Source organism: Pseudophryne corroboree, chromosome 6 (genome assembly GCF_028390025.1).
Source record: "Pseudophryne corroboree isolate aPseCor3 chromosome 6, aPseCor3.hap2, whole genome shotgun sequence".
Classification (NCBI taxonomy): domain Eukaryota; kingdom Metazoa; phylum Chordata; class Amphibia; order Anura; family Myobatrachidae; genus Pseudophryne; species Pseudophryne corroboree.
This window is the reverse complement of record NC_086449.1, coordinates 132,460,779-132,486,670: the sequence shown is the minus strand read 5'-3', so window position 1 is coordinate 132,486,670 and position 25,892 is coordinate 132,460,779. Positions and strand designations below refer to the sequence as shown.

At 48.7% G+C, this 25,892-nt stretch overlaps 1 protein-coding gene across 9 annotated transcripts in view; it reads left to right on the top strand.

The window, feature by feature from the left end:
- CDCA2 (cell division cycle associated 2) overlaps positions 1-25,892 on the top strand; it is a 231,577-nt gene that overhangs the window by 201,197 nt on the left and 4,488 nt on the right. For all 9 annotated transcript variants that reach the window (XM_063931858.1, XM_063931857.1, XM_063931859.1 and 6 more), the window contains one exon: positions 25,681-25,809. In XM_063931858.1, the coding sequence (XP_063787928.1) occupies positions 25,681-25,809 (129 nt within the window). The remainder of the gene's footprint in view (positions 1-25,680; positions 25,810-25,892) is intronic.

Genomic DNA, 25,892 nt, shown 5'->3' with positions numbered 1-25,892 from the left:
AGGAGTTGGTTCAACCACCAACAGAGCCACCATGGAATATGTTCGCAAAGACTCTATCTTCAATAGCGGACAGGTTAACTCCGGTAGCACCACCTCAAGGGTTAGGTTACACTATTAACCCATACATGCAGCTCCCTTCCTATGGCTTGGTTCCAGTAGCCTCTACAAGCAACCAAGGGACAGGTAAGACTAAGACGGATACGTCTATGTGGCAGACTACACAAGATGATACAACAGATGATGATACAGTAGATTCAAATACTCCGTATGATGATCAGTCGCAGAGTTTTAGTTCAGAGGATGTAGCTGAACTTATTAATGCTGTGAAGGCTGTTCTCTCTTTAGAAGAGCCAGCCAAGACAGTATTAAAATCTAAAGCACCTGTTTTTAAACGAACAAAATCCGTTAAAGCTGAATTCCCAGCGTCAGATGATCTGACGGAAATGATGGATGAGTCTTGGGCGATGCCCAGTAAGAAATATAAGATTCCTAAAAGATGGGATTCTTATTATCCATTTCCAGCTGTGGAGTGTTCAAAAAGAGAAGTTCCTCCAAAAGTAGATGCACATGTTCTGCGACTTGTGCAAAAATCTGCTTTACCACTGTCATCTACCTCACTAAATGATGTCACAGACAGAAGGGTAGATAGCCTTTTGAAAAATGTATTTTCTCTAGTAGGAGCAGTGGTAAGACCTGCTATGGCTTCGGCCTGGGTAGCAAAGGCAATGGGTGAATGGATAGAGGAACTAGAGAATTACATCTCTTCTCCTACTAGGGAGCAAGAAGATCGTTTTAGCCGTTTAAGACAATCTGCCCAATACTTGGAAGAAGCAGCAATTGATGTGGGTACAGTTGCTTCTAAAGCTTCAGCCTTGACAGTAGTCACTCGCAGAGCAGTTTGGCTACGTACCTGGAAGGCAGATGCAGAATCTTTCGTTGGTAATATATTGTTTGGAAAAGCATTATCTGATATCCTAGAATCAGAGGCTGAATCAAAGAAGGTCAGATTTCCGGCTACCTATAACCCTAAGTCCAAGGGTCTAAAATTTCGCTCTTTTCGTTGGCAGCAAAGCGAAAACTAAAGAGGAGCCTAAGCAACCCCAGTTTAAAACCAGGGGTAGGAGGCAGTGGGCTAGCAAAAAGCCAGCTTCCAAGCCTGAACAGAAACAGTCAGCCTGAAGAGACTGGCCTCCCTGGAGGATTCCGGGGTTGGGGGCCGACTCCTTCATTTTGCACACATATGGCAACAGTCAACAACAGATGCTTGGGTGCAGAAGGTAGTATCTCAGGGGTATGGGTGCCCATTCAGGAGGCAGCATCCTCAAAGATTTTTTTGCACCAGCCCGCCTCGTATAGAGTCGAAGGCCAATGCCCTGCAAGAAGCAGTCCAAAAATTACTGCAGTCAGTTGTGATTGTCCCAGTACCTCCATCACAAAGGGGACAGGGGTTTTACTCCAATCTATTTCTAATCCAGAAGCCAAATGGGTCATTTCGACCAATTCTCAATTTGAAAATGTTGAACAAATACATATGGATCCCGAAGTTCCACATGGAGACGTTACGCTCCATAATGTTGGCTATGGAACCGGGAGATTACATGGTATCTCTGGATGTACGGGATGCTTACCTACATGTGCCTATAGCACTGTCGCATTAGTGCTACCTCAGGTTTGCCATCCTTCAGGAACATTTTCAGTTCCAAGCATTGCCCTTCGGGCTAGCAACAGCACCCAGGGTGTTTACCAAAATTATGGTGGTTATGGCAGCTTGTCTGCGCAAACAGGGGATAAGAATATTCCCATACCTCGACGACCTATTAATCCTAGCACATTCGCAGGATTTACTTTTGAGCCATCTTCAACAGACAATAGTTTGTTTACAGAGATACGGGTGGCTCATAAATTGTGAAAAGTCGTCTCTGAATCCGTCACAGCGGATGGTTCATTTGGGGGCCATATTGGATTCAGACCTACAGAGAGTGTTCTTACCAGAGAAAAAGATAGTCAAGGTGCAGGTCATGGCTCAGGAAGCGTTGCACGCCCAGACAGTGTCAGTCCATGCAGCAATGCGACTGTTTGGTCTGATGGTATGAACCTTCGACATGGTGGAATATGTGCAATTCCACTCCAGACCATTGCAGCACCTTATTCTGACCACATGGAACGGAAATCATCAGACGATAAAAAAGCAGATGATAAAGTTTCCAGTAAACGTAAAAAGGTCTCTAGAGTGGTGGCTACAGACAGACCATTTAAACAAGGGGAGACCCTTTTGGATAAGAGTGGCAAGTCCTGACAACAGATGCCAGCCTGCAAGGCTGGGGTGCGGTACTCGGAAGCCTGTGGTTCCAGGGAAAATGGACCGCAAGGGAAAGTCGCCTGCCAATAAATCTGTTGGAAATAAGGGCCATTTACATGGCTCTAGTTCAGGCAAAGGACAGTCTGCAAGGAAGACCGGTCCAGATTCGCTCAGACAATGCGATAGCAGTAGCGTACCTCAATCATCAAGGAGGAACTCACAGCAAAAGATTGCTGGAGGAAGTAACTCCCATTCTAAGATGGGCAGAACTCCATCTCTCAGCATTGTCAGCAGTATTTGTCCCAGGTGTACTGAACTGGGAAGTGGATTTTCTCAGTCGACACACCACTCAGGAAACCGAATGGGCATTACACCCAGAAGTGTTTCAGGCAATAGTGAACAGATGGGGTCTACCAGAGATAGACCTCATGGCGTCTCGTCTAAACAACAAAGGTCCGAGATACGGATCGAGAACGAAGGATCCCAGAGCGGTCCTTGTAGACGCACTGTCAGTAGAATGGAGATTTCATCTGGCGTATCTGTTCCCCCCAATATCTCTGTTACCCAGAGTAGTGAGAAAAATAAAGCAAGCAAAAGGAGCAATAATTCTAATAGCTCCAGCTTGGCCAAGAAGGCATTGGTACACAGATCTACTGAGGATGTCCGTGGAAGCACCGATACTGCTCCCTCAACGTCCATACCTGCTAATGCAGGGTCCTTGTTGCCACAGTCATCTGGATCGCCTGTCTTTGACGGCGTGGCTATTGAAACCTCTATCTTAGAAGCTAGAGGATTTTCAAGACAAGTAATCCAAACTATGCTTAGAGCAAGAAAGCCTTCTTCGGCTCGTGTGTATCATAGAATATGGCAAGCCTATATTCATTGGTGTACTGGAAAAAATTTGAATCCAAGATCTTTCAAAGTATCCAGGATTTTGGATTTCCTTCAAGCAGGATTGGATAAAGGTTTGAAAGTTGCTTCCTTGAGAGTTCAAGTATCAGCATTGACTGTATGGTTTCAGCGAAAGATTGCTGATTTACAGGATGTACGTACTTTCTTTCAGGGAGTGGTACATATTCAACCTCCATTTGTTCCTCCTGCAGCTCCCTAGGATTTGAATTTAGTTCTTAAATTCCTCCAGGGTCCTCTGTTTGAACCACTTAAGAGAGCAGATCTTAAATTGTTAACGGCTAAAGTACTTTTTCTACTGGCAATGGCGTCAGCCAGAAGAGTGTCAGATTTAGGAGCATTATCGTGTAAGTCTCCTTTTCTAAGATTTTTTTCCAGACAGAGCAGTTCTCAGAACGAGATCTGGTTATCTTCCAAAGGTGGTATCAAAGTTTCACCTGAATGAAGAGATTGTAGTCCCAGCTTTTCAGGGTATCGGGACTATCTGCGGGAGAAGCGTCGCTGGACGTAGTCCGAGCTTTAAGAATCTACATAGATTGTACTAGTGCCATCAGGAAAACAGATTCTCTCTTCATCCTCTATGGATTTCATAGAAGAGGATGGCCTGCTAGTAAACGGACGCTGGCGAGATGGCTCTGAATGGTAATATCAGAAGCTTATTCTCCTGCAGATCTCCCTACTCCGGCTAATGTCTCTGCTCACTCTTCACGTAAGGTAGGTCCTTCATGGGCAGCACAACAGGGTGCTTCAGCAGAACAGATATGTAAGGCAGCCACATGGTCTTCCATAAACACATTCATTAGACATTATGCCTTGGATACTTTTGCCTCTCATGATGCAGACTTCGGGCGAAAGGTCCTCCTGTGTAATCAGGAGCGTCCCCACCACTAGAATTGGCTTTGGGAATCCCAATGTTATCCTGTGGATAATCCTGTGGACCCAGCCAGAGAAATATACGTTATGGTAAGAACTTACCGTTGATAACGTGATTTCTCTTATGTCCACAGGGATCCCACCCTGACGCACCTGATTTGAGGATCTTGACAAACACTAAAACCTCTTCCCTCTTGTATGGAAGGCTGTGCATGTGTGTTCTTATCGCCTAAACAGGTCTCTACCTGATGCTCCTGCCTAAATCGCTGTGGAAAGAACTGATTTGACTGAGTCAGTGGGCGGGACTATATGGTGAAGGCTCCGATGCATCCTTGGAGGCCAGAAAGCTCGTGACCGTGTTGGTGCCATTTCCGCTGTCGCTCAGCCATATCCCAATGTTATCCTGTGGATACCTGTGGACATAAGAGAAATCACGTTATCAACAGTAAGTTCTTACCATAACGTATATATCTATATATTTATATAATATAAAATCGGTTATAATAAACAAGCTGACAGAGTAAAATGATTCTACTGCATATTACTAATGTAAGGTGTTATAGCCTATAAATTGGCACAATGCTGAGTGCTGCTGTATTCCACCGTTGTATTTCAGGATCTATTTACCTAGCCGGTATTGCTACTATTATAGGCTATTGTGTGGGTGCTTAGTATACAGATACTGTATCATCAGGTAATAGTGACTCAATGGATCCACTTACTGGTCACAATCTGTTGTTTCATTGAATATTGTAAATCTTACTGGCTCCCATGCAGAGGTGTAGCTAGGCGCCATGATGCCGGAGCAAGGGTATGTTTTGGCGCCCCCCTCCCCTGTACTGAATTGGGGGCCTAGGCAACATGTGGTGGCATGTTACATTTGAAAAGAAACCATTTTTCTCTGACGTCCTAGTGGATGCTGGGGACTCCGTAAGGACCATGGGGAATAGACGGCTCCGCAGGAGACTGGGCACATCTAAGAAAGATTTAGGACTATCTGGTGTGCACTGGCTCCTCCCCCTATGACCCTCCTCCAAGCCTCAGTTAGATTTCTGTGCCCGGCTGAGCTGGATGCACACTAGGGGCTCTCCTGAGCTCCTAGTAGAAAGTATAGTTTAGGGGGTTTTTTTTCAGTGAGACCTGCTGGCAACAGGCTCACTGCAACGAGGGACTAAGGGGAGAAGAAGCGAACCTACCTAAGTGGTGGTAGCTTGGGCTTCTTAGGCTACTGGACACCATTAGCTCCAGAGGGATCGAACACAGGACCCGACCTCGTCGTCCGTTCCCGGAGCCGCGCCGCCGTCCCCCTTACAGAGCCAGAAACAAGAAGGTGGTCCGGAAAATCGGCGGCTGAAGACTTCTGTCTTCTCCAAGGTAGCGCACAGCACTGCAGCTGTGCGCCATTGCTCCTCATGCACACCACACACTGCGGTCACTGATGGGTGGAGGGCGCTTGGGGGGGGGGGGGCGCCCTGAGCAGCAATAATAAGACCTTGGCTGGCAAAACTAACACCATATATAGCCCCAGAGGCTATATAGGTGTATATTAACCCCTGCCAGAAACGATAAAATAGCGGGAGAAAGCCCGCCGAAAAAGGGGCGGAGCCAACTCCCTCAGCACACTGGCGCCATTATTCCCTCACAGCTTCGCTGGAAGGAAGCTCCCTGGCTCTCCCCTGCAGTCCTGCACTACAGAAAGGGTAAAAAAGAGAGGGGGGGCACAATTTAGGCGCAGTATATATATATTATAGGCAGCTATAGGGGAAAACACTCTGTATAGTGATATCCCTGTGTTATATAGCGCCCTGGTGTGTGCTGGCATACTCTCCCTCTGTCTCCCCAAAGGGCTTTGTGGGGTCCTGTCCTCTGTAAGAGCATTCCCTGTGTGTCTGCTGTGTGTCGGTACTGCTGTGTCGACATGTATGACGAGGATAATGATGTGGAGGCGGAGCAAATGCCTGTGAATGTGATGTCACCCCCTGCGGGGTCGACACCAGTGTGGATGGACTTATGGAAGGAATTACGTGACAGTGTCAGCTCCTTACATAAAAGGTTTGACGACATAGGACAGCCGGCTACTCAGCTTGTGCCTGTCCAAGCGTCCCAAATGTCATCAGGGGCTATAAAACGCCCGCTACCTCAGATGACAGATACAGATGTCGACACGGATACCGACTCCAGTGTCGACGATGATGAGACGAGTGTACCCTCCAATAGATCCACCCGTTATATGATTGAGGCTATGAAAAATGTTTTACACATTTCTGATGATACCCCAGGTACCACAAAAAAGGGTATTATGTTTGGTGAGAAAAAACTACCAGTAGTTTTTCCTGCATCTGACGAATTAAATGAGGTGTGTGAGGAAGCGTGGACTTCCCCAGATAAGAAATTTATCATTTCTAAACGGTTAATGGCTGCGTACCCTTTCCCGCCAGAGGATAGGTCACGCTGGGAAACACCCCCTAGGGTAGATAAAGCATTGACACGCTTATCAAAGAAGGTGGCACTACCGTCTCCGGATACGGCCGCCCTAAAAGAACCGGCTGATAGAAAGCTGGAAAGTACCCTAAAAGCTATATACACACACACTGGCATTATATTGAGACCCGCTATTGCATCAGCTTGGATGTGCAGTGCTGCTGCTGCGTGGTCAGACTCCCTGTCGGAAAACATTGATACCATGGATAGGGACAATATTTTGCTAACGATTGACCATATAAAAGACGCGGTCTTATACATGCGTGATGCACAGAGGGATATTTGCCGGCTGACATCAAAAATAAGCGCTATGTCCATTGCCGCCAGACGGGGGTTATGGACTAGGCAATGGTCAGGTGATGCCGACTCCAAGCGGCACATGGAAGTTTTACCCTATAAAGGGGCGGAACTTTTTGGGGAAGGTCTTTCAGACCTCGTTTCCACAGCTACTTCTGGGAAATCGACTTTTTTGCCACAGGCTACCCCACAGCAAAAGAAAGCACCGTATTATCAGGTACAGTCCTTTCGGCCCCAGAAAAATAAGCGGGCTAGAGGTTCATCCTTTCTGCCGAGGGGCAGAGGAAGGGGGAAAAAGCTGCAGCACACAGCTAGTTCCCAGGAGCAGAAGTCCTCCCCTGCGTCCGGTAAGTCCACAGCATGACGCTGGGGCTGCTCAGGCGGAATCGGGAACGGTGGGGGCACGTCTCAGGTTTTTCAGCACACAGTGGGCTCTCTCACAAGTGGATCCCTGGGTCCTTCAAGTAGTATCTCAGGGGTACAGGCTGGAATTCGAGACGTCTCCCCCCCGCCGTTTCCTAAAATCTGCCTTGCTGGCAACTCCCTCTGCCAGGGAGGCAGTGTTAGTGGCTATTCAAAAACTGTATTCACAGAAAGTGATCGTCAAGGTACCCCTCCTTCAGCAAGGAAAGGGTTACTACTCCACAATGTTTGTGGTACCAAAACCGGACGGTTCGGTGAGACCCATCTTAAATTTAAAAACCTTGAACACTTATATCAAAAGGTTCAGGTTCAAGATGGAATCGCTCAGGGCGGTTATTGCGAGCCTGGAGGAGGGGGATTACATGGTATCCCTGGACATCAAGGATGCGTACCTGCATGTCCCCATTTACCCTCCGCACCAGGAGTACCTCAGATTTGTGGTACAGGACTGTCTCTATCAGTTCCAGACGCTGCCGTTCGGGTTATCCACGGCACCGAGGGTCTTTACCAAGGTAATGGCCGAAATGATAATACTCCTTCGCAAGAAGGGAGTTTTAATTATCCCGTACTTGGACGATCTCCTGATAAAGGCGAGGTCCAAAGAACAGTTGATAGTGGGGGTGGCACTTTCTCAGGAAGTGCTACAATAGCAAGGCTGGATTCTAAACATTCCAAAGTCACAGCTGGTCCTGACGACACGTCTTCTGTTCCTGGGAATGATTCTGGACACAGACCAGAAAAGAGTGTTTCTTCCACTGGAAAAAGCCGAGGAATTGACATCTCTGGTCAGAGACATTCTAAAACCAGGAAAAGTGTCGGTACATCAATGCACACGAGTCCTGGGAAAAATGGTAGCTTCGTACGAAGCAATTCCATTCGGAAGGTTCCACGCAAGGACGTTCCAGTGGGACCTGTTGGACAAATGGTACGGGTCCCATCTCCAGATGCAACAGCGGATAACCCTATCGGCCAGAACCAGGGTGTCGCTGCTGTGGTGGCTGCAGAGGGCTCATCTACTAGAGGGCCGCAGATTCGGAATACAGGACTGGGTCCTGGTGACCACGGATGCCAGCCTTCGGGGCTGGGGGGCAGTCACAAAGGGAAGAAATTTCCAAGGACTGTGGTCAAATCAGGAGATTTCTCTTCACATAAATATCCTGGAGCTAAGGGCCATTTACAATGCCCTAAGCCAGGCAAGACCCCTGCTTCAAAACCAGCCGGTACTGATCCAGTCAGACAACATCACGGCGGTCGCCCATGTAAACAGACAGGGCGGCACGAGAAGCAGGATGGCGATGGCAGAAGCCACAAGGATTCTCAGATGGGCAGAGAATCTTGTGTTAGCACTGACGGCAGTGTTCAGTCCGGGAGTGGACAACTGGGAAGCAGACTTCCTCAGCAGGCACGACCTCCACCCGGGAGAATGGGGACTTCATCCAGAAGTCTTCCAAATGCTGGTCAACCGGTGGGAAAAACCACAGGTAGACATGATGGCGTCCCGCCTCAACAAGAAGTTGAAAAGATATTGCGCCCGGTCAAGAGACCCTCAGGCGATAGCGGTGGACGCTCTAGTGACACCATGGGTGTACCAGTCGGTTTATGTGTTTCCTCCTCTACCTCTCATACCCAAGGTACTGAGAATAATAAGAAGGCGAGGAGTGAAAACCATACTCGTGGTTCCGGATTGGCCAAGAAGAGCTTGGTACCCGGAACTTCAAGTGATGCTTACAGAGGACCCTTGGCCTCTGCCGCTCAGACAAGACCTGCTGCAGCAGGGACCCTGTCTGTTCCAAGACTTACCGCGGCTGCGTTTGACGGCATGGCGGTTGAACACCGGATCCTGAAGGAAAAGGGTATTCCGGAGGAAGTCATCCCTACCCTGATCAAAGCCAGGAAGGATGTCACCGCAAGACATTATCACCGCATTTGGCGAAAATATGTTGCTTGGTGTGAGGCCATGAAGGCCCCGACGGAGGAATTTCAACTGGGTCGATTCCTGCACTTCCTGCAAGCAGGGGTGACGTTGGGCCTCAAATTGGGGTCCATAAAGGTCCAGATTTCGGCTCTGTCGATTTTCTTCCAAAAAGAACTGGCTTCACTGCCCGAAGTTCAGACTTTTGTCAAAAGAGTACTGCATATTCAGCCTCCTTTTGTGCCCCCAGTGGCACCTTGGGATCTCAATGTGGTTTTGGCATTCCTGAAATCACATTGGTTCGAACCACTTAAGACTGTAGATTTAAAATATCTCACGTGGAAAGTGGTCATGCTGTTGGCCTTGGCGTCGGCCAGGCGGGTTTCAGAATTGGCGGCTTTGTCTTGTAAAAGCCCTTATCTGATTTTCCATATGGATAGGGCAGAATTGAGGACTCGTCCTCAGTTTCTCCCAAAGGTGGTCTCAGCTTTTCACTTGAACCAACCTATTGTGGTGCCTGCGGCTACTAGGGACTTGGAGGATTCCAAGTTGCTGGACGTAGTCAGGGCCCTAAAAATTTATATTTCCAGGACGGCTGGAGTCAGAAAGACTGACTCGCTGTCTATCCTGTATGCACCCACCAAGCTGGGTGCTCCTGCTTCTAAGCAGTCTATTGCGCGCTGGATTTGTAGCACTATTCAGCTGGCGCATTCTGCGGTAGGCTTACCGCAGCCTAAATCTGTAAAAGCCCATTCCACACGGAAGGTGGGCTCATCTTGGGCGGCTGCCCGAGGGGTCTCGGCTTTACAACTTTGCCGAGCAGCTACTTGGTCGGGGGCAAACACGTTTGCAAAATTCTACAAATTTGATACCCTGGCTGAGGAGGACCTGGAATTCTCTCATTCGGTGCTGCAGAGTCATCCGCACTCTCCCGCCCGTTTGGGAGCTTTGGTATAATCCCCATGGTCCTTACGGAGTCCCCAGCATCCACTAGGACGTCAGAGAAAATAAGATTTTACTCACCGGTAAATCTATTTCTCGTAGTCCGTAGTGGATGCTGGGCGCCCATCCCAAGTACGGATTGTCTGCAATACCTGTACATAGTTATTGTTACAAAAATCGGGTTTTGTTGTGAGCCATCTCTTCAGAGGCTCCATTTTGTTATCATACTGTTAACCGGGGTTCCTATTCTGTGTTATATGGTGTGATTGGTGTGGCTGGTATGAGTCTTACCCGGGATTCAAAAATCCTTCCTTATTGTGTCAGCTCTTCCGGGCACAGTTCCTAACTGAGGCTTGGAGGAGGGTCATAGGGGGAGGAGCCAGTGCACACCAGATAGTCCTAAATCTTTCTTAGATGTGCCCAGTCTCCTGCGGAGCCGTCTATTCCCCATGGTCCTTACGGAGTCCCCAGCATCCACTACGGACTACGAGAAATAGATTTACCGGTGAGTAAAATCTTATTTTAAAAATCCTTAATTGGTGACAGGGCCGGTTCTAGACCTTGTGGAGCTCAGGGTGAAATTTTCCTTTGGGTGCCCCCATGTTTAAAATAGGGTCAGAGTGCACTGAAGGCTTGCAACAACACCATGGGGACATGGCAGTACGGATAGTGAAATTGGTAGCACTACTTCCTGACAGCACTGAGGCCATGGGTTAAATTCCCACCATGGCCCTTAGTGTGTGGAGTTTGTATATTCTCCCAGTGCTTGTGTGGGTTTTCTCCGGGTGCTCCGGATTCCTCCCACAATACAAGAATATACTGGTAGGTTAATTGGCTCCCAACAAAAATTAACTCTGGTGTGTGTGCATGTGGTAAGGAATAAAGGGGGTGATTCAGACCTGATTGCTGCTATGCGTTTTCGCACAGCGGGCGATCAGGTCATAGCTGCGCATGTGTATGCACCGCAATATGCACGTGCGTCGGACAACATCAATGGGCATCGCTGGTCAGCGACAGGATGGTGCAAAAACTATAACCGCGCGGGCGTTCGCAAGGTGATTGACAGGAAGAGGCTGTTTGTGGGTGGTAACTGACCGTTTACTGGGAGTGTCTGGAAAAACGCAGGCGTGCCCAAGCGTTTTCAGGGAGGGCGTCTGACGTCAGCTCCGGCCCCGATCAGCCTGTTTTCATTGCACTGAAGGAGTAAGTCCTGGGCTGCGCAAAGACTGCACACAGTGGATTTTTGCAGCACCGCATACACATGGGATTGCACACTTGCCTGGCGAATTTACACTTCTCCTGGGGACGGTGACTATCTGAACGCAGGGCAGCAAAGTTAGCAGCTCAGTGATAAGGTCTGAATCAACCCCAAGATTGTAAGCTCCCATGGGGCAGGGACTGATGTGAATGGTAAAATATTCTATGTAAATTGCAATATATGTGCGCCCTGTAAATAACTGGTAATAAATAAATAATGGCTTCATTGAGAATGTGCAAGGCCACAGAATAGTACCAATTCACATTACACTGCACAGTAGTGTCCGTTATTTACATTACACCACACAGTAGTGCCCCTTATACACATTATGCCACACAGTAAAGCCCCTTATACATGTTACGCTTCACAGTAGAGCCCCATATACACATTACACTATGGTAGAGCCACTCTGGAAGTAGCTGAATTTAACTATTAACTTGTTTAATTCAAATAAATGAAAGACACTATACAGCATATGCTCCAACTGACTTGACCTCACAACCCCCCAATTCCTTAATGAAAATAAAGCCCCAAATGTGAAACCCTCCCCCACAGACCTGGTAACCCCCCAATCTGTGAATTAAAATAATGCCCCAAAACTGCCCCCCCAGATCTGATAATCTCCCAATGCGTCAATGAGAATAATGCCCCAAATGTGACCCCCCCCCCCCCCCCATCCCCACAGACCTGAAACCACCCAAAATCTCAATGAAAATAATGCACCAAATTGCCCCCCCCCCCACCATTCTGATAATCTTCCAATGCCCCAATGAAAATAATTCTCTGGAACTGCATCCCAGACCTGATAATCCCACTGTGCTTCTATGAAAATAATGTCCCAGAAGTGCATAAACTATGCCGCAGTAGCCTGGGGGGCAGAGAGAGGTGCCACTGTTGCCTCTGGTCTGCCCTGTTTCCTACCTAGTCTCAGGGTCTGACTCAGTGTGCACACCCTCTGCCTCTCCTCCTCCTGCTGTGCAGCTGACAGTACAGTGGCTGGTGGGAGGGGGGGTGGCGGGCAGCAACGCGCCCTCTTTTTTGGCGCCCGGAGCTCGCGCTCCACTGGAGCTACCCTCGCTACACCCCTGCTCCCATGTGAGTGCTCAGCGCACGAACATCATTATATTTCTCTAACGTCCTTGAGGATGCTGGGACTCCGTAAGGACCATGGGGAATAGACGGGCTCCGCAGGAGATAGGGCACTTTAAGAAAGCTTTGGACTCTGGGTGTGCACTGGCTCCTCCCTCTATGCCCCTCCTCCAGACCTCAGTTTTACACTGTGCCCAGAGCAAGATGGGTGCACTGCAGAGAGCTCTCCTGAGTTCTCTGCCTAAAAGCATTTTTGTTTGGATTTTTTCTCTACTTTTTCACAGGGAGCACTGCTGGCAAGAGGCTCCCTGCATCGAGGGACTGAGGAGAGAGGAGCAGACCTTCTTGTCTAAGATAGGCTCTGCTTCCTCGGCTACTGGACACCATTAGCTCCAGAGGGGGTGAACGCAGGTTCTTACTGGGCGTCCACCCCCGGAGCCGCACCGCCGTTCTCCTCACAGAGCTAGAAGAACAGAAGACAGAAGTCGTCAGGCGGCAGAAGCCTTCAGCTTCACGGAGGTAACGCAAAGCACTGCAGCTGTGCGTCATTGCTCCCATACACCTCACACACTCCGGTCACTGTAAGGGTGCAGGGCACAGGGGGGGGGCGCCCTGGGCAGCAATATTAACACCTCTTATGGCAAAAGACAATATACATGTACAGGTGGGCACTGTACATGTATATAAAAGAGCCCCCGCCATATTTTTGTAAGTTTGAGCGGGACAGAAGCCCGCCGCCGAGGGGGCGGGGCTTCTCCCTCAGCACTCACCAGCGCCATTTTCTCTCCACAGCACCGCTGAGAGGAAGCTCCCCGAACTCTCCCCTGCTTACACACGGTGAAGGGGTGTTTAAAAGAGAGGGGGGGCACATAATTGGCGGATAACATATTTTCTCTGACGTCCTAGTGGATGCTGGGGACTCCGTCAGGACCATGGGGATTAGCGGCTCCGCAGGAGACAGGGCACAAAAATAAAGCTTTAGGATCAGGTGGTGTGCACTGGCTCCTCCCCCTATGACCCTCCTCCAAGCCTCAGTTAGGTTTTTGTGCCCGTCCGAGCAGGGTGCAATCTAGGTGGCTCTCCTAAAGAGCTGCTTAGAAAAAGTTTGTTAGGTTTTTTATTTTCAGTGAGTCCTGCTGGCAACAGGCTCACTGCATCGAGGGACTTAGGGGAGAGAAGTGAACTCACCTGCGTGCAGGATGGATTGGCTTCTTAGGCTACTGGACACCATTAGCTCCAGAGGGAGTCGGAACACAGGTCTCACCCTGGGGTTCGTCCCGGAGCCGCGCCGCCGACCCCCCTTGCAGATGCCGAAGATGGAAGAGGTCCAGAAGCAGGCGGCAGAAGACTTTTCAGTCTTCCTGAGGTAGCGCACAGCACTGCAGCTGTGCGCCATTGTTGTCAGCACACTTCACACAGCGGTCACGGAGGGTGCAGGGCGCTGGGGGGGGCGCCCTGGGCAGCAATGTATAATACCTTTTTATGGCTAAAAATACATCACATATAGCCCTTGAGGCTATATGGATGTATTTAACCCCTGCCAGATCTCACAAACTCCGGAGAAGAGCCCGCCGAAATAGGGGGCGGGGCTTATTCTCCTCAGCACACAGCGCCATTTTCCTGCTCAGCTCCGCTGTGAGGAAGGCTCCCAGGACTCTCCCCTGCACTGCACTACAGAAACAGGGTAAAACAGAGAGGGGGGGCACTTTTTTTGGCGATATTACTATATTTAAGCTGCTATAAGGATACAACACTTATATAGGGTTGTTCCCATATATATTATAGCGCTTGGGTGTGTGCTGGCAAACTCTCCCTCTGTCTCCCCAAAGGGCTAGTGGGGTCCTGTCTTCAATAGAGCATTCCCTGTGTGTCTGCTGTGTGTCGGTACGTGTGTGTCGACATGTATGAGGACGATGTTGGTGTGGAGGCAGAGCAATTGCCGGTAATGGTGATGTCACCCCCTAGGGAGTCGACACCGGAATGGATGGCTTTGTTTATGGAATTACGTGATAATGTCAGCACATTACAAAAATCAGTTGACGACATGAGACGGCCGTCAAACCAGTTAGTACCTGCCCAGGCGTCTCAGACACCGTCAGGGGCTGTAAAACGCCCTTTACCTCAGTCGGTCGATACAGACCCAGACACGGACACTGAATCTAGTGTCGACGGTGAAGAAACAAACGTATTTTCCAGTAGGGCCACACGTTATATGATCACGGCAATGAAGGAGGCTTTGCATATCTCTGATACTACAAGTACCACAAAAAGGGGTATTATGTGGGGGGTGAAAAAACTACCTGTAGTTTTTCCTGAATCAGAGGAATTGAATGATGTATGTGATGAAGCGTGGGTTAACCCAGATAGAAAAGGGCTAATTTCAAAAAAGTTATTGGCATTATACCCTTTCCCGCTAGAGGTTAGGGCGCGCTGGGAAACACCCCCTAAGGTGGATAAGGCGCTCACACGCTTATCAAAACAAGTGGCGTTACCGTCTCCTGATACGGCCGCCCTCAAGGATCCAGCTGATAGGAGGCTGGAAACTACCCTAAAAAGTATATACACACATACTGGTGTTATACTGCGACCAGCCATCGCCTCAGCCTGGATGTGCAGTGCTGGGGTGGTCTGGTCGGATTCCCTGACTGAAAATATTGATACCCTGGATAGGGACAGTATTTTACAGACTTTAGAGCAATTAAAGGATGCTTTTCTTTATATGCGAGATGCTCAGAGGGATATTTGCACTCTGGCATCGAGAGTAAGTGCGATGTCCATATCTGCCAGAAGAAGTTTATGGACACGACAGTGGTCAGGTGATGCGGATTCCAAACGGCATATGGAAGTATTGCCGTATAAAGGGGAGGAATTATTTGGCGTCGGTCTATCGGATCTGGTGGCCACGGCAACGGCCGGGAAATCCACCTTTTTACCTCAGACCCCCTCCCAACAGAAAAAGACACCGTCTTTTCAGCCGCAGTCCTTTCGGTCCTATAAGAACAAGCGGGCAAAAGGACAGTCATATCTGCCCCGAGGCAGAGGAAAGGGTAAGAGAGGGCAGCAAGCAGCTCCTTCCCAGTAACAGAAGCCCTCCGCGGGTTCTGCAAAGCCCTCAGCATGACGCTGGGGCTTTACAAGCGGACTCAGGAACGGTGGGGGGTCGACTCAAGAATTTCAGCGCGCAGTGGGCTTGCTCACAGGTGGACCCCTGGATCCTGCAGGTAGTATCTCAGGGTTACAGGTTGGAATTCGAGAAGTCTCCCCCTCGCCGGTTCCTAAAGTCTGCTTTGCCAACGTCTCCCTCAGACAGGGCGACGGTATTGGAAGCCATTCACAAGCTGTTTTCTCAGCAGGTGATAGTCAAGGTACCCCTCCTACAACAGGGAAAGGGGTATTACTCCACGCTATTTGTGGTACCGAAGCCGGACGGCTCGGTAAGACCTATTCTAAATCTGAAATCTTTGAACCTGTACATACAAAAATTCAAGTTCAAGATGGAATCACTCAGAGCAGTGATAGCGAATCTGGAAGAAGGGGACTTTATGGTGTCCCTGGACATAAAAGATGCTTACCTGCATGTCCCAATTTGCCCTTCACATCAAGGGTACCTCAGGTTCGTGGTGCAAAACTGTCATCAGTTTCAGACGCTGCCGTTTGGATTGTCCACGGCACCTCGGGTATTTACCAAGGTAATGGCCGAAATGATGATTCTTCTGCGAAGAAGAGGCGTATTAATTATCCCTTACTTGGACGATCTCCTGATAAGGGCAAGGTCCAGAGAACAGCTGGAGGACGGAGTAGCACTAACCCAAGTAGTGCTGCAACAACACGGGTGGATTCTGAATTTTCCAAAATCTCAGTTGACCCCGACAACACGTCTGCTGTTCCTGGGAATGATTCTGGACACGGTTCAGAAAAAGGTGTTTCTTCCGGAGGAGAAAGCCAAGGAGTTATCCGAACTTGTCAGGAACCTCCTAAAACCAGGAAAAGTGTCTGTGCATCAATGCACAAGAGTCCTGGGAAAGATGGTGGCTTCTTACGAAGCAATCCCATTCGGCAGATTCCACGCACAAACTTTTCAGTGGGATCTGCTGGACAAATGGTCCGGATCGCATCTGCAGATGCATCAGCGGATAACCTTATCGCCACGGACAAGGGTGTCTCTTCTGTGGTGGTTGCAGAGTGCTCATCTGTTAGAAGGCCGCAGATTCGGCATACAGGACTGGGTCCTGGTGACCACGGATGCCAGTCTGAGAGGCTGGGGAGCGGTCACACAGGGAAGAAACTTCCAGGGAGTATGGTCAAGCCTGGAGATGTCTCTTCACATAAATATACTGGAGCTAAGAGCGATTTACAATGCTCTAAGCCTGGCAAAACCCCTGCTTCAGGGTCAGCCGGTGTTGATCCAGTCGGACAACATCACGGCAGTCGCCCACGTAAACAGACAGGGCGGCACAAGAAGCAGGAGAGCAATGACAGAAGCTGCAAGGATTCTTCGCTGGGCGGAAGATCATGTGATAGCACTGTCAGCAGTGTTCATTCCGGGAGTGGACAACTGGGAAGCAGACTTCCTCAGCAGACACGATCTACACCCGGGAGAGTGGGGACTTCATCCAGAAGTCTTCCACATGATTGTGAACCGTTGGGAAAAACCAAAGGTGGATATGATGGCGTCTCGCTTCAACAAAAAACTGGACAGGTATTGCGCCAGGTCAAGAGACCCTCAGGCAATAGCTGTGGACGCTCTGGTAACACCGTGGGTGTTCCAGTCAGTGTATGTGTTTCCTCCTCTGCCTCTCATACCCAAAGTACTGAGAATTATACGGCAAAGGGGAGTAAGAACGATACTCGTGGCTCCGGATTGGCCAAGAAGAACTTGGTACCCGGAACTTCAGGAGATGCTCACGGAAAATCCGTGGCCTCTACCTCTAAGGCGGGACCTGATTCAGCAGGGACCGTGTCTATCCCAAGACTTACCGCGGCTGCGTTTGACGGCGTGGCGGTTGAACGCCGAATTCTAAGGGAAAAAGGCATTCCGGAAGAGGTTAAAGCCAGGAAGGAGGTGACTGCACAACATTATCACCGCATTTGGAGAAAATATGTTGCGTGGTGTGAGGCCAGGAAGGTCCCCACGGAGGAATTTCAACTGGGTCGATTCCTGCATTTCCTACAAACAGGATTGTCTATGGGCCTCAAATTGGGGTCCATTAAGGTTCAAATTTCGGCCCTGTCGATTTTCTTCCAGAAAGAATTGTCTTCAGTTCCTGAAGTCCAGACTTTTGTTAAAGGAGTACTACATATACAGCCCCCGGTGGTGCCCCCTGTGGCTCCGTGGGACCTTAATGTAGTTTTGGATTTTCTCAAATCCCATTGGTTTGAGCCACTCAAATCGGTGGATTTGAAATATCTTACGTGGAAAGTAACCATGCTACTGGCCCTGGCTTCAGCCAGGAGAGTATCAGAATTGGCGGCTTTATCGTATAAAAGCCCATATCTGATTTTCCATTCGGACAGGGCAGAACTGCGGACGCGTCCTCATTTTCTGCCTAAGGTGGTGTCAGCGTTTCATCTGAACCAGCCTATTGTGGTGCCTGCGGCTACTAGCGATTTGGAGGATTCCAAGTTGCTGGACGTTGTCCGGGCATTGAGAATATATATTTCAAGGACGGCTGGAGTCAGAAAATCTGACTCGCTGTTTATACTATATGCACCCAACAAGCTGGGTGCTCCTGCTTCTAAGCAGACGATTGCTCGTTGGATTTGTAGCACAATTCAACTTGCACATTCTGTGGCAGGCCTGCCACAGCCTAAATCTGTCAAGGCCCATTCCACAAGGAAGGTGGGCTCATCCTGGGCGGCTGCCCGAGGGGTCTCGGCATTGCAACTCTGCCGAGCAGCTACGTGGTCGGGGGAGAACACGTTTGTAAAATTTTACAAATTTGATACCCTGGCTAAAGAGGACCTGGAGTTCTCTCATTCGGTGCTGCAGAGTCATCCGCACTCTCCCGCCCGTTTGGGAGCTTTGGTATAATCCCCATGGTCCTGACGGAGTCCCCAGCATCCACTAGGACGTCAGAGAAAATAAGATTTTACTTACCGATAAATCTATTTCTCGTAGTCCGTAGTGGATGCTGGGCGCCCATCCCAAGTGCGGATTGTCTGCAATACTTGTACATAGTTATTGTTACAAAAAAATCGGGTTGTTATTGTTGTGAGCCGTCTGTTCAGAGGCTCCTACGTTTGTCATACTGTTAACTGGGTTCAGATCACAAGTTGTACGGTGTGATTGGTGTGGCTGGTATGAGTCTTACCCGGGATTCAAAATCCTTCCTTATTGTGTACGCTCGTCCGGGCACTGTATCCTAACTGAGGCTTGGAGGAGGGTCATAGGGGGAGGAGCCAGTGCACACCACCTGATCCTAAAGCTTTATTTTTGTGCCCTGTCTCCTGCGGAGCCGCTAATCCCCATGGTCCTGACGGAGTCCCCAGCATCCACTACGGACTACGAGAAATAGATTTATCGGTAAGTAAAATCTTATTATACAGCGCTGCTGGGGAAAAACATTTTGTGTTGGTCTCCAGGATCATTGCGCTGGGGTGTGTGCTGGCATACTCTCTCTCTGTCTCTCCAAAGGGCCTTGACAGGGATACTGTCTTCAGGAAAGGGATTCCCTGTGTGTGTGAAGTGTGTCGGTACGCGTGTGTCGACATGTTTGACGAGGAAGGCTCGCTTAATGTGGAGGGGGAGTGCTTGAATGTCATGTCGCCGTCGGCAGCGCCAACACCGGAATGGGTGGATATGCTGAATGTCTTGAATGCAAATGTTAATCTATTGCATAAAAGGTTAGACAAGGCAGAAGCTAGGGATCAGTCAGGTAGCCAGTCCATGCCTGTCCCTGTGGCGCAAGGCCCTTCGGGGGCTCAGAAGCGCACCATATCCCAGATCGATGACACAGATACTGACTCTAGTGTCGACTATGAAGATGCAAAATTACAGCCGAAGGTGGCAAAAGGTATTCGGTACATGATTATTGCCATTAAAGAGGTTTTGCATATTACTGAAGAACCCCCGGTCCCTGACACGAGGGTACACATGTATAAAGGGAAAAAGCCTGAAGTCACCTTTCCATCCTCATTTGAACTAAGTGAATTGTGCGAAAAGGCTTGGGAATCTCCGGATAGGAGACCACAAGTTCCCAAAAGGATTCTTATGGCGTATCCTTTTCCACAAACTGATAGGATACGCTGGGAATCTTCGCCTAAAGTAGACAAGGCGCTGACACGCTTGTCCAAAAAGGTGGCACTGCCTTCTCAGGATACGGCTTCCCTCAAGGAACCTGCTGACCGCAGGCAGGAAATTACCTTGAAGCACATTTACACTCATTCAGGTACTATTGCTAGACCGGCTAGGGCGTCGGCCTGGGTTTGTAGTGCGGTTGTGGCATGGACAGATTCCTTATCTGCGGAGATTGACACCTTAGATAGGGATGCTATTCAAATGACCATAGAGCATATCAGAGATGCTGCCTTGTATATTAGAGATGCTCAGAGAGACATTTGTTTATTAAGCTCCAGAATAAATGCTATGTCTATTTCTGCTAGGCGGCTCTTGTGGACCCGACAGTGGACGGGAGATGCCGATTCAAAGCGGCATATGGAGTCCTTGCCTTACAAAGGGGAGGAGTTGTTTGGAGACGGCCTCTCGGACCTTGTCGCTACGGCTTGTAAGTCGAATTTCTTACCTTATGTCCCCCCGCAGCATACAAAAAAGGCACCTCATTATCAAATGCAGTCCTTTCGTTCCAATAAAAACAAGAAGGTACGGGGATCGTCCTTTGTTGCCAGAGGGAAAGGTAGGGGAAAGAAGCTGCACACAGCTAGTTCCCAAGAGCAAAAGTCCTCCCCTGCCTCTGCAAAGTCCACCGCATGACGCTGGGGCTTCCCGGGGGGAGGCAGATCTAGTGGGGGCTCGTCTTCGGTTTTTCAGCCACGTCTGGGTTCACTCGCAGGTGGATCCCTGGGCATTAGAGATTGTTTCTCAGGGATACAGGCTGGAATTCGAAGACTTGCCTCCTCGCCGGTTTTTCAAATTGGCTCTGCCAGCTTCCCCGTCAGAGAGGGAGCTAGTGTTGGCGGCAATCCAAAAATTGTATATTCAACAGGTGATTGTCACAGTTCCTCATCTCCAGCAAGGAGAGGGATATTACTCGACCCTGTTTGTGGTTCCGAAACCGGACGGTTCGGTCAGACCCATTTTAAACCTAAAATCTCTGAACCTGTACTTGAAGAGGTTCAAGTTCAAGATGGAATCACTCAGGGCGGTCATCGCCAGCCTGGATGGGGGGGATTGGATGGTGTCCCTGGACATAAAGGATGCATACCTTCATGTTCCAATATTCCCCCCTCATCAGGCGTTCCTGAGATTTGCAGTGCAGGACTGTCACTACCAATTTCAGACGTTGCCGTTTGGGCTTTCCACGGGCCCGAGGATTTTCACCAAGGTAATGGTGGAAATGATGGTGCTCCTGCGCAGGCAGGGGGTCACAATTATCCCATACTTAGACGATCTCCTCGTAAAGGCGAGATCTCGTGAGAAGTTGCTGGACAGTGTGTCTCTGTCCATGAAGACGTTGCAGATACACGGCTGGATTCTCAATATACCGAAGTCCCACCTAGTCCCTACAACGCGTCTGACCTTTTTGGGCCTGATTCTAGACACAGACCAGAAAAAGGTTTTTTCTTCCGATCGAAAAGGTTCAGGAGCTCATAGCCATGGTCAGGAACCTCTTAAAACCAAAAAAGGTTTCAGTGCATCATTGCACGCGGGTCCTGGGGAAGATGGTGGCTTCATACGAGACCATCCCTTTCGGCAGGTTCCATGTGAGGACCTTTCAATGGGACCTCTTGGACAAGTGGTCCGGGTCCCATTTACGAATGCATCAAAGGATCACCCTGTCTCCCAGGACCAGGGTATCTCTCCTGTGGTGGCTGAACAGTGCTCACCTGCTAGAGGGTCGCGGGTTCGGCATTCAGTACTGGGTCCTGGAGACCACGGACGCAAGCCTCCGAGGCTGGGGAGCCGTAACACTGGGAAAAAATTTCCAAGGTCTCTGGTCAAACCTAGAGACTTGTCTCCACATCAACGTCCTGGAGTTGAGGGCCATATACAACGCCCTGTGTCAAGCGGAGGAATTGCTTGGGAGAAAACCGGTTCTGATTCAGTCGGACAACGTCACGGCAGTGGTTTATATAAACCGGCAAGGCGGAACAAGGAGCAGAGTGGCCATGGCAGAAGCGACCAGGATTCTACGCTGGGCGGAAGGCCATGTAAGCGCACTATCAGCAGTGTTCATCCCAGGGGTGGACAACTGGGAGGCGGACTTCCTCAGCAGGCATGACCTGCATCCGGGAGAGTGGGGACTTCATCAAGAAGTCTTCGCACAGATCACGGATCGATGGGGACTGCCTCAAATCGACATGATAGCATCTCGTCTCAACAAAAAGCTAAAGCGGTATTGCGCCAGGTCAAGGGACCCTCAAGCGGTAGCGGTAGACGCTCTGGTGACACCTTGGGTGTTCAGATCGGTCTATGTGTTTCCTCCTCTTCCTCTCATACCCTGTTTCCTCCTCTTCCTCTCATACCCAAAGTGTTGAGAATAATAAGAATGAGCAGGGTCAGAACAATCCTCATTGTTCCAGATTGGCCACGGAGGACTTGGTATCCGAAGCTGCAAGAGTTGCTCACAGAAGATCCATGGCCTCTTCCTCTAAGGCAGGACCTGCTGCGGCAGGGGCCCTGTCTGTTCCAAGACTTACCGCGGCTGCGTTTGACGGCATGGCGGTTGAACGCCAGATCCTAGCGGAAAAAGGAATTCCGGAGGAAGTCATTCCTACCCTGATCAAGGCTAGGAAAGACGTGACGTTAAAACATTATCACCGTATATGGCGGAAATATGTTTCTTGGTGTGAGGCCAGAGCTTCTCCTATGGAGGAGTTCCATTTGGGCCGTCTGCTTCACTTCCTTCAAACAGGAGTGACTTTGGGCCTAAAATTAGGGTCCATAAAGGTCCAAATTTCGGCCTTATCCATTTTCTTTCAAAGAGAATTAGCCTCTCTTCCTGAAGTACAGACTTTTGTGAAGGGGGTGCTGCATATTCAGCCTCCCTTTGTACCTCCGGTGGCGCCTTGGGATCTTAACGTGGTGTTACGTTTCCTCAAGTCACCTTGGTTTGAACCACTCAAAACTGTGGAGTTGAAATACCTCACGTGGAAAGTGGTCATGTTGTTGGCATTAGCTTCGGCTAGACGTGTTTCAGAATTGGCGGCTTTATCACATAAAAGCCCATACTTGGTTTTTCACGTGGATAGGGCAGAGTTGAGGACTCGTCCTCAATTTCTGCCAAAGGTGGTCTCATCTTTTCATATGAACCAACTTATTGTCGTGCCTGTGGCTACACGGGACTTGGAGGATTCCGAGTCCCTGGATGTGGTCAGGGCTTTAAAGATTTATGTGACCAGAACGGCTAGAATCAGGAAGACTGAAGCTCTGTTTGTTCTGTATGCGGCCAACAAGGTCGGCGCTCCTGCTTCAAAGCAGACTATTGCTCGCTGGATCTGTAACACGATTCAGCAGGCGCATTCTACGGCAGGATTGCCGTTACCGAAATCGGTTAAGGCCCATTCCACTAGGTAAGTGGGCTCTTCTTGGGCGGCTGCCCGAGGGGTCTCTGCATTACAGTTGTGCCGAGCAGCTACTTGGTCGGGGTCTAACACCTTTGCAAAGTTCTATAAGTTTGATACCCTGGCTGAGGAGGACCTCCTGTTTGCTCAATGGGTGCTGCAGAGTCATCCGCACTCTCCCGCCCGTTTGGGAGCTTTGGTATAATCCCCATGGTCCTTACGGAGTCCCAGCATCCACTAGGACGTTACAGAAAATAAGAATTTACTCACCGGTAAATCTATTTCTCGTAGTCCGTAGAGGATGCTGGGCGCCCGTTCCAAGTGCGGACTTATTCTGCAAGACTTGTATATAGTTATTGCTTACATAAGGGTTATGTTATAGTTTATCGGTTGAACCGTGGCTATGTTGTTGTTCATACTGTTAACTGGGTAATTTATCACAAGTTATACGGTGTGATTGGTGTGGCTGGTATGGATCTCGCCCTTAGATTTACAAAAATCCTTCCTCGTACTGTCCATCTCCTCTGGGCACAGTTTCCCTAACTGAGGTCTGGAGGAGGGGCATAGAGGGAGGAGCCAGTGCACACCCAGAGTCCAAAGCTTTCTTAAAGTGCCCCATCTCCTGCGGAGCCCGTCTATTCCCCATGGTCCTTTACGGAGTCCCAGCATCCTCTACGGACTACGAGAAATAGATTTACCGGTAAGTAAAATCTTATTTTAAGTAGATATAAAGATCCCAATTGCTGTTTTTCCTTAAATAATCCTGAAGAGGATCATGGGCTAATTTCTGTTGGATCAATTACAAAGCATAGGTAAAATCTAACGCATAAATGATAAGGAAAAGTATGAAACCCATCACATACTGTAAAAGAACAGACACATGTTGCAGTCCCTAAGGTGAGAAAGTTAGTATAGAAATAAGAAATAGGTACAGGTTAGGTATGAAATACACCACATTATTTGTGCTTCATGGTAACATAGTAGTTAGTGTACCTCAGGTGCTGTAAACCAGTAATATTATCAGCAGTGCAATTTTTTCTCATTAGTGATGAGGGAGGAGGCACAGTTCTGTGTGAGTTATATGCCTGAGGCATTATGGCTCTTAGTGTTGAATGTGTTCTCCAGGAGATGTCACAATCTGGTTCGGTGCCAGGAAGGGAAGTGATGTAGGGGTGAAAGGTGAATTCAGTATCATTTGCATGGAAGAGAAACTAAAACTCAAAATAAGCCAGTTGGCTGTCAAGACAGGAGCTCTAGATTGAGAACTGCGGAGAGTACAGTCTAGAGAGCCTCGTAGTGCTGAATAGAAAAGATATACTGTGGAGAAGGATGTCCCAGAGATTGTGAATAACGGACTGTAGAGTGTTGTGTTATGGACACCGAGACATTGGAGGATATGATTAATGGTATCAGAGGCAGAGAGAACAACGTATTTATGACTTTTTTGCAATTCCATGGTAAAAAGTAGTGGGTAGAAGTCAAGCTGTACGGGGTTCAGGAGAGGGCCAGAGAACAGAAAGGGTACTGTACCAAGTGTTCAGACATTTATGAGTGAGAATATGTAGCAAAGAAAAGGTACAATCTCGCTTTTTGCGCTCCAATTGTCCCTTCACTTGAGTTGTCAGCTGACCCTATGTGAGAGGCTGCACGCCAGTGCATATACACTGAGGGGAACATATGGCATTGTAATATCCAGATTTTACTCTGTCAGCTGAAGTCCATCTCTGTTCCCCAATTTGGGTATGACTGTCCGTCTGTTTGTATTTTTTAAGAAATAAAAAGGGTTTGGTTTGCCCTAATTGGCTTCCCTTTTTTTTTTTTTTTTTTTTTTCACATAATACTGCATGAGTGGTATCCATCTACATCATATGGTTTAAGAAAAACATCATCTTCATTAAAGAATCCTTTATGGGTGTTCTACCACATTTATACAAGTAAGCATACATGTAATAAATCGTTGTCAAGTCCCCATTACATCACTTTGGTGACCCTATAAGAAGGTGGACGTTTGATCTCTTCTGGGACTGTTTTCCATCACTTTATTCCTCGTCTACACAGTGGAAAGAACTTTGTTCATATACAGTATTACACTATGTTATGTTTTATTCTTTGGTCCATGTAAACCCTGATATCGGTGTGAGGACAACTCAAGTGAAGGGATAATTGGAGCGCAAAAAGTGAGATTGTACCTTTTCTTTGCTACATATTGTATTCATAGGTTGGTGTCCTATCTGGTACTGTCTATTTGCTGCTCTTTTGCAGCGCCTTAGGAGGGAATTCTTTTCATTTCACATTTATGAGTGAGAAGCTTGAGGTAGGTGGAGAAAGATGTACGGTCAGGGAAGAATTATATATGTATGCTACAGAGCAAAATGCCAATTTGAGAGAGATGGTAAATATATAGAAAGATGAGACTTTGTCTCTAAATTGCAGAGATAAAGGAGTTGAGGGTCTGCTGGGGAAGAGGGCATGGGTTATAAGAGTCACCAGATCCATTGAATCTTTGCATTTTGACAGCCCTTCATTTCTATGGAAACCACTTCTAGTACGAGCTCAAAAACAGACGCCAGCAAGATGCCAGTGACTGCAAAAGACAGAAACACTTCCAAAAAGAGCAGGAAGCCTGTAATTGCCAAAAAAGCCCAGGTATCTTTATGGGTGAATGACTATACTGTATCTGACGTGGGCCTGTATGACATGGACATTATGATTATTTTGTGATAAGCCCC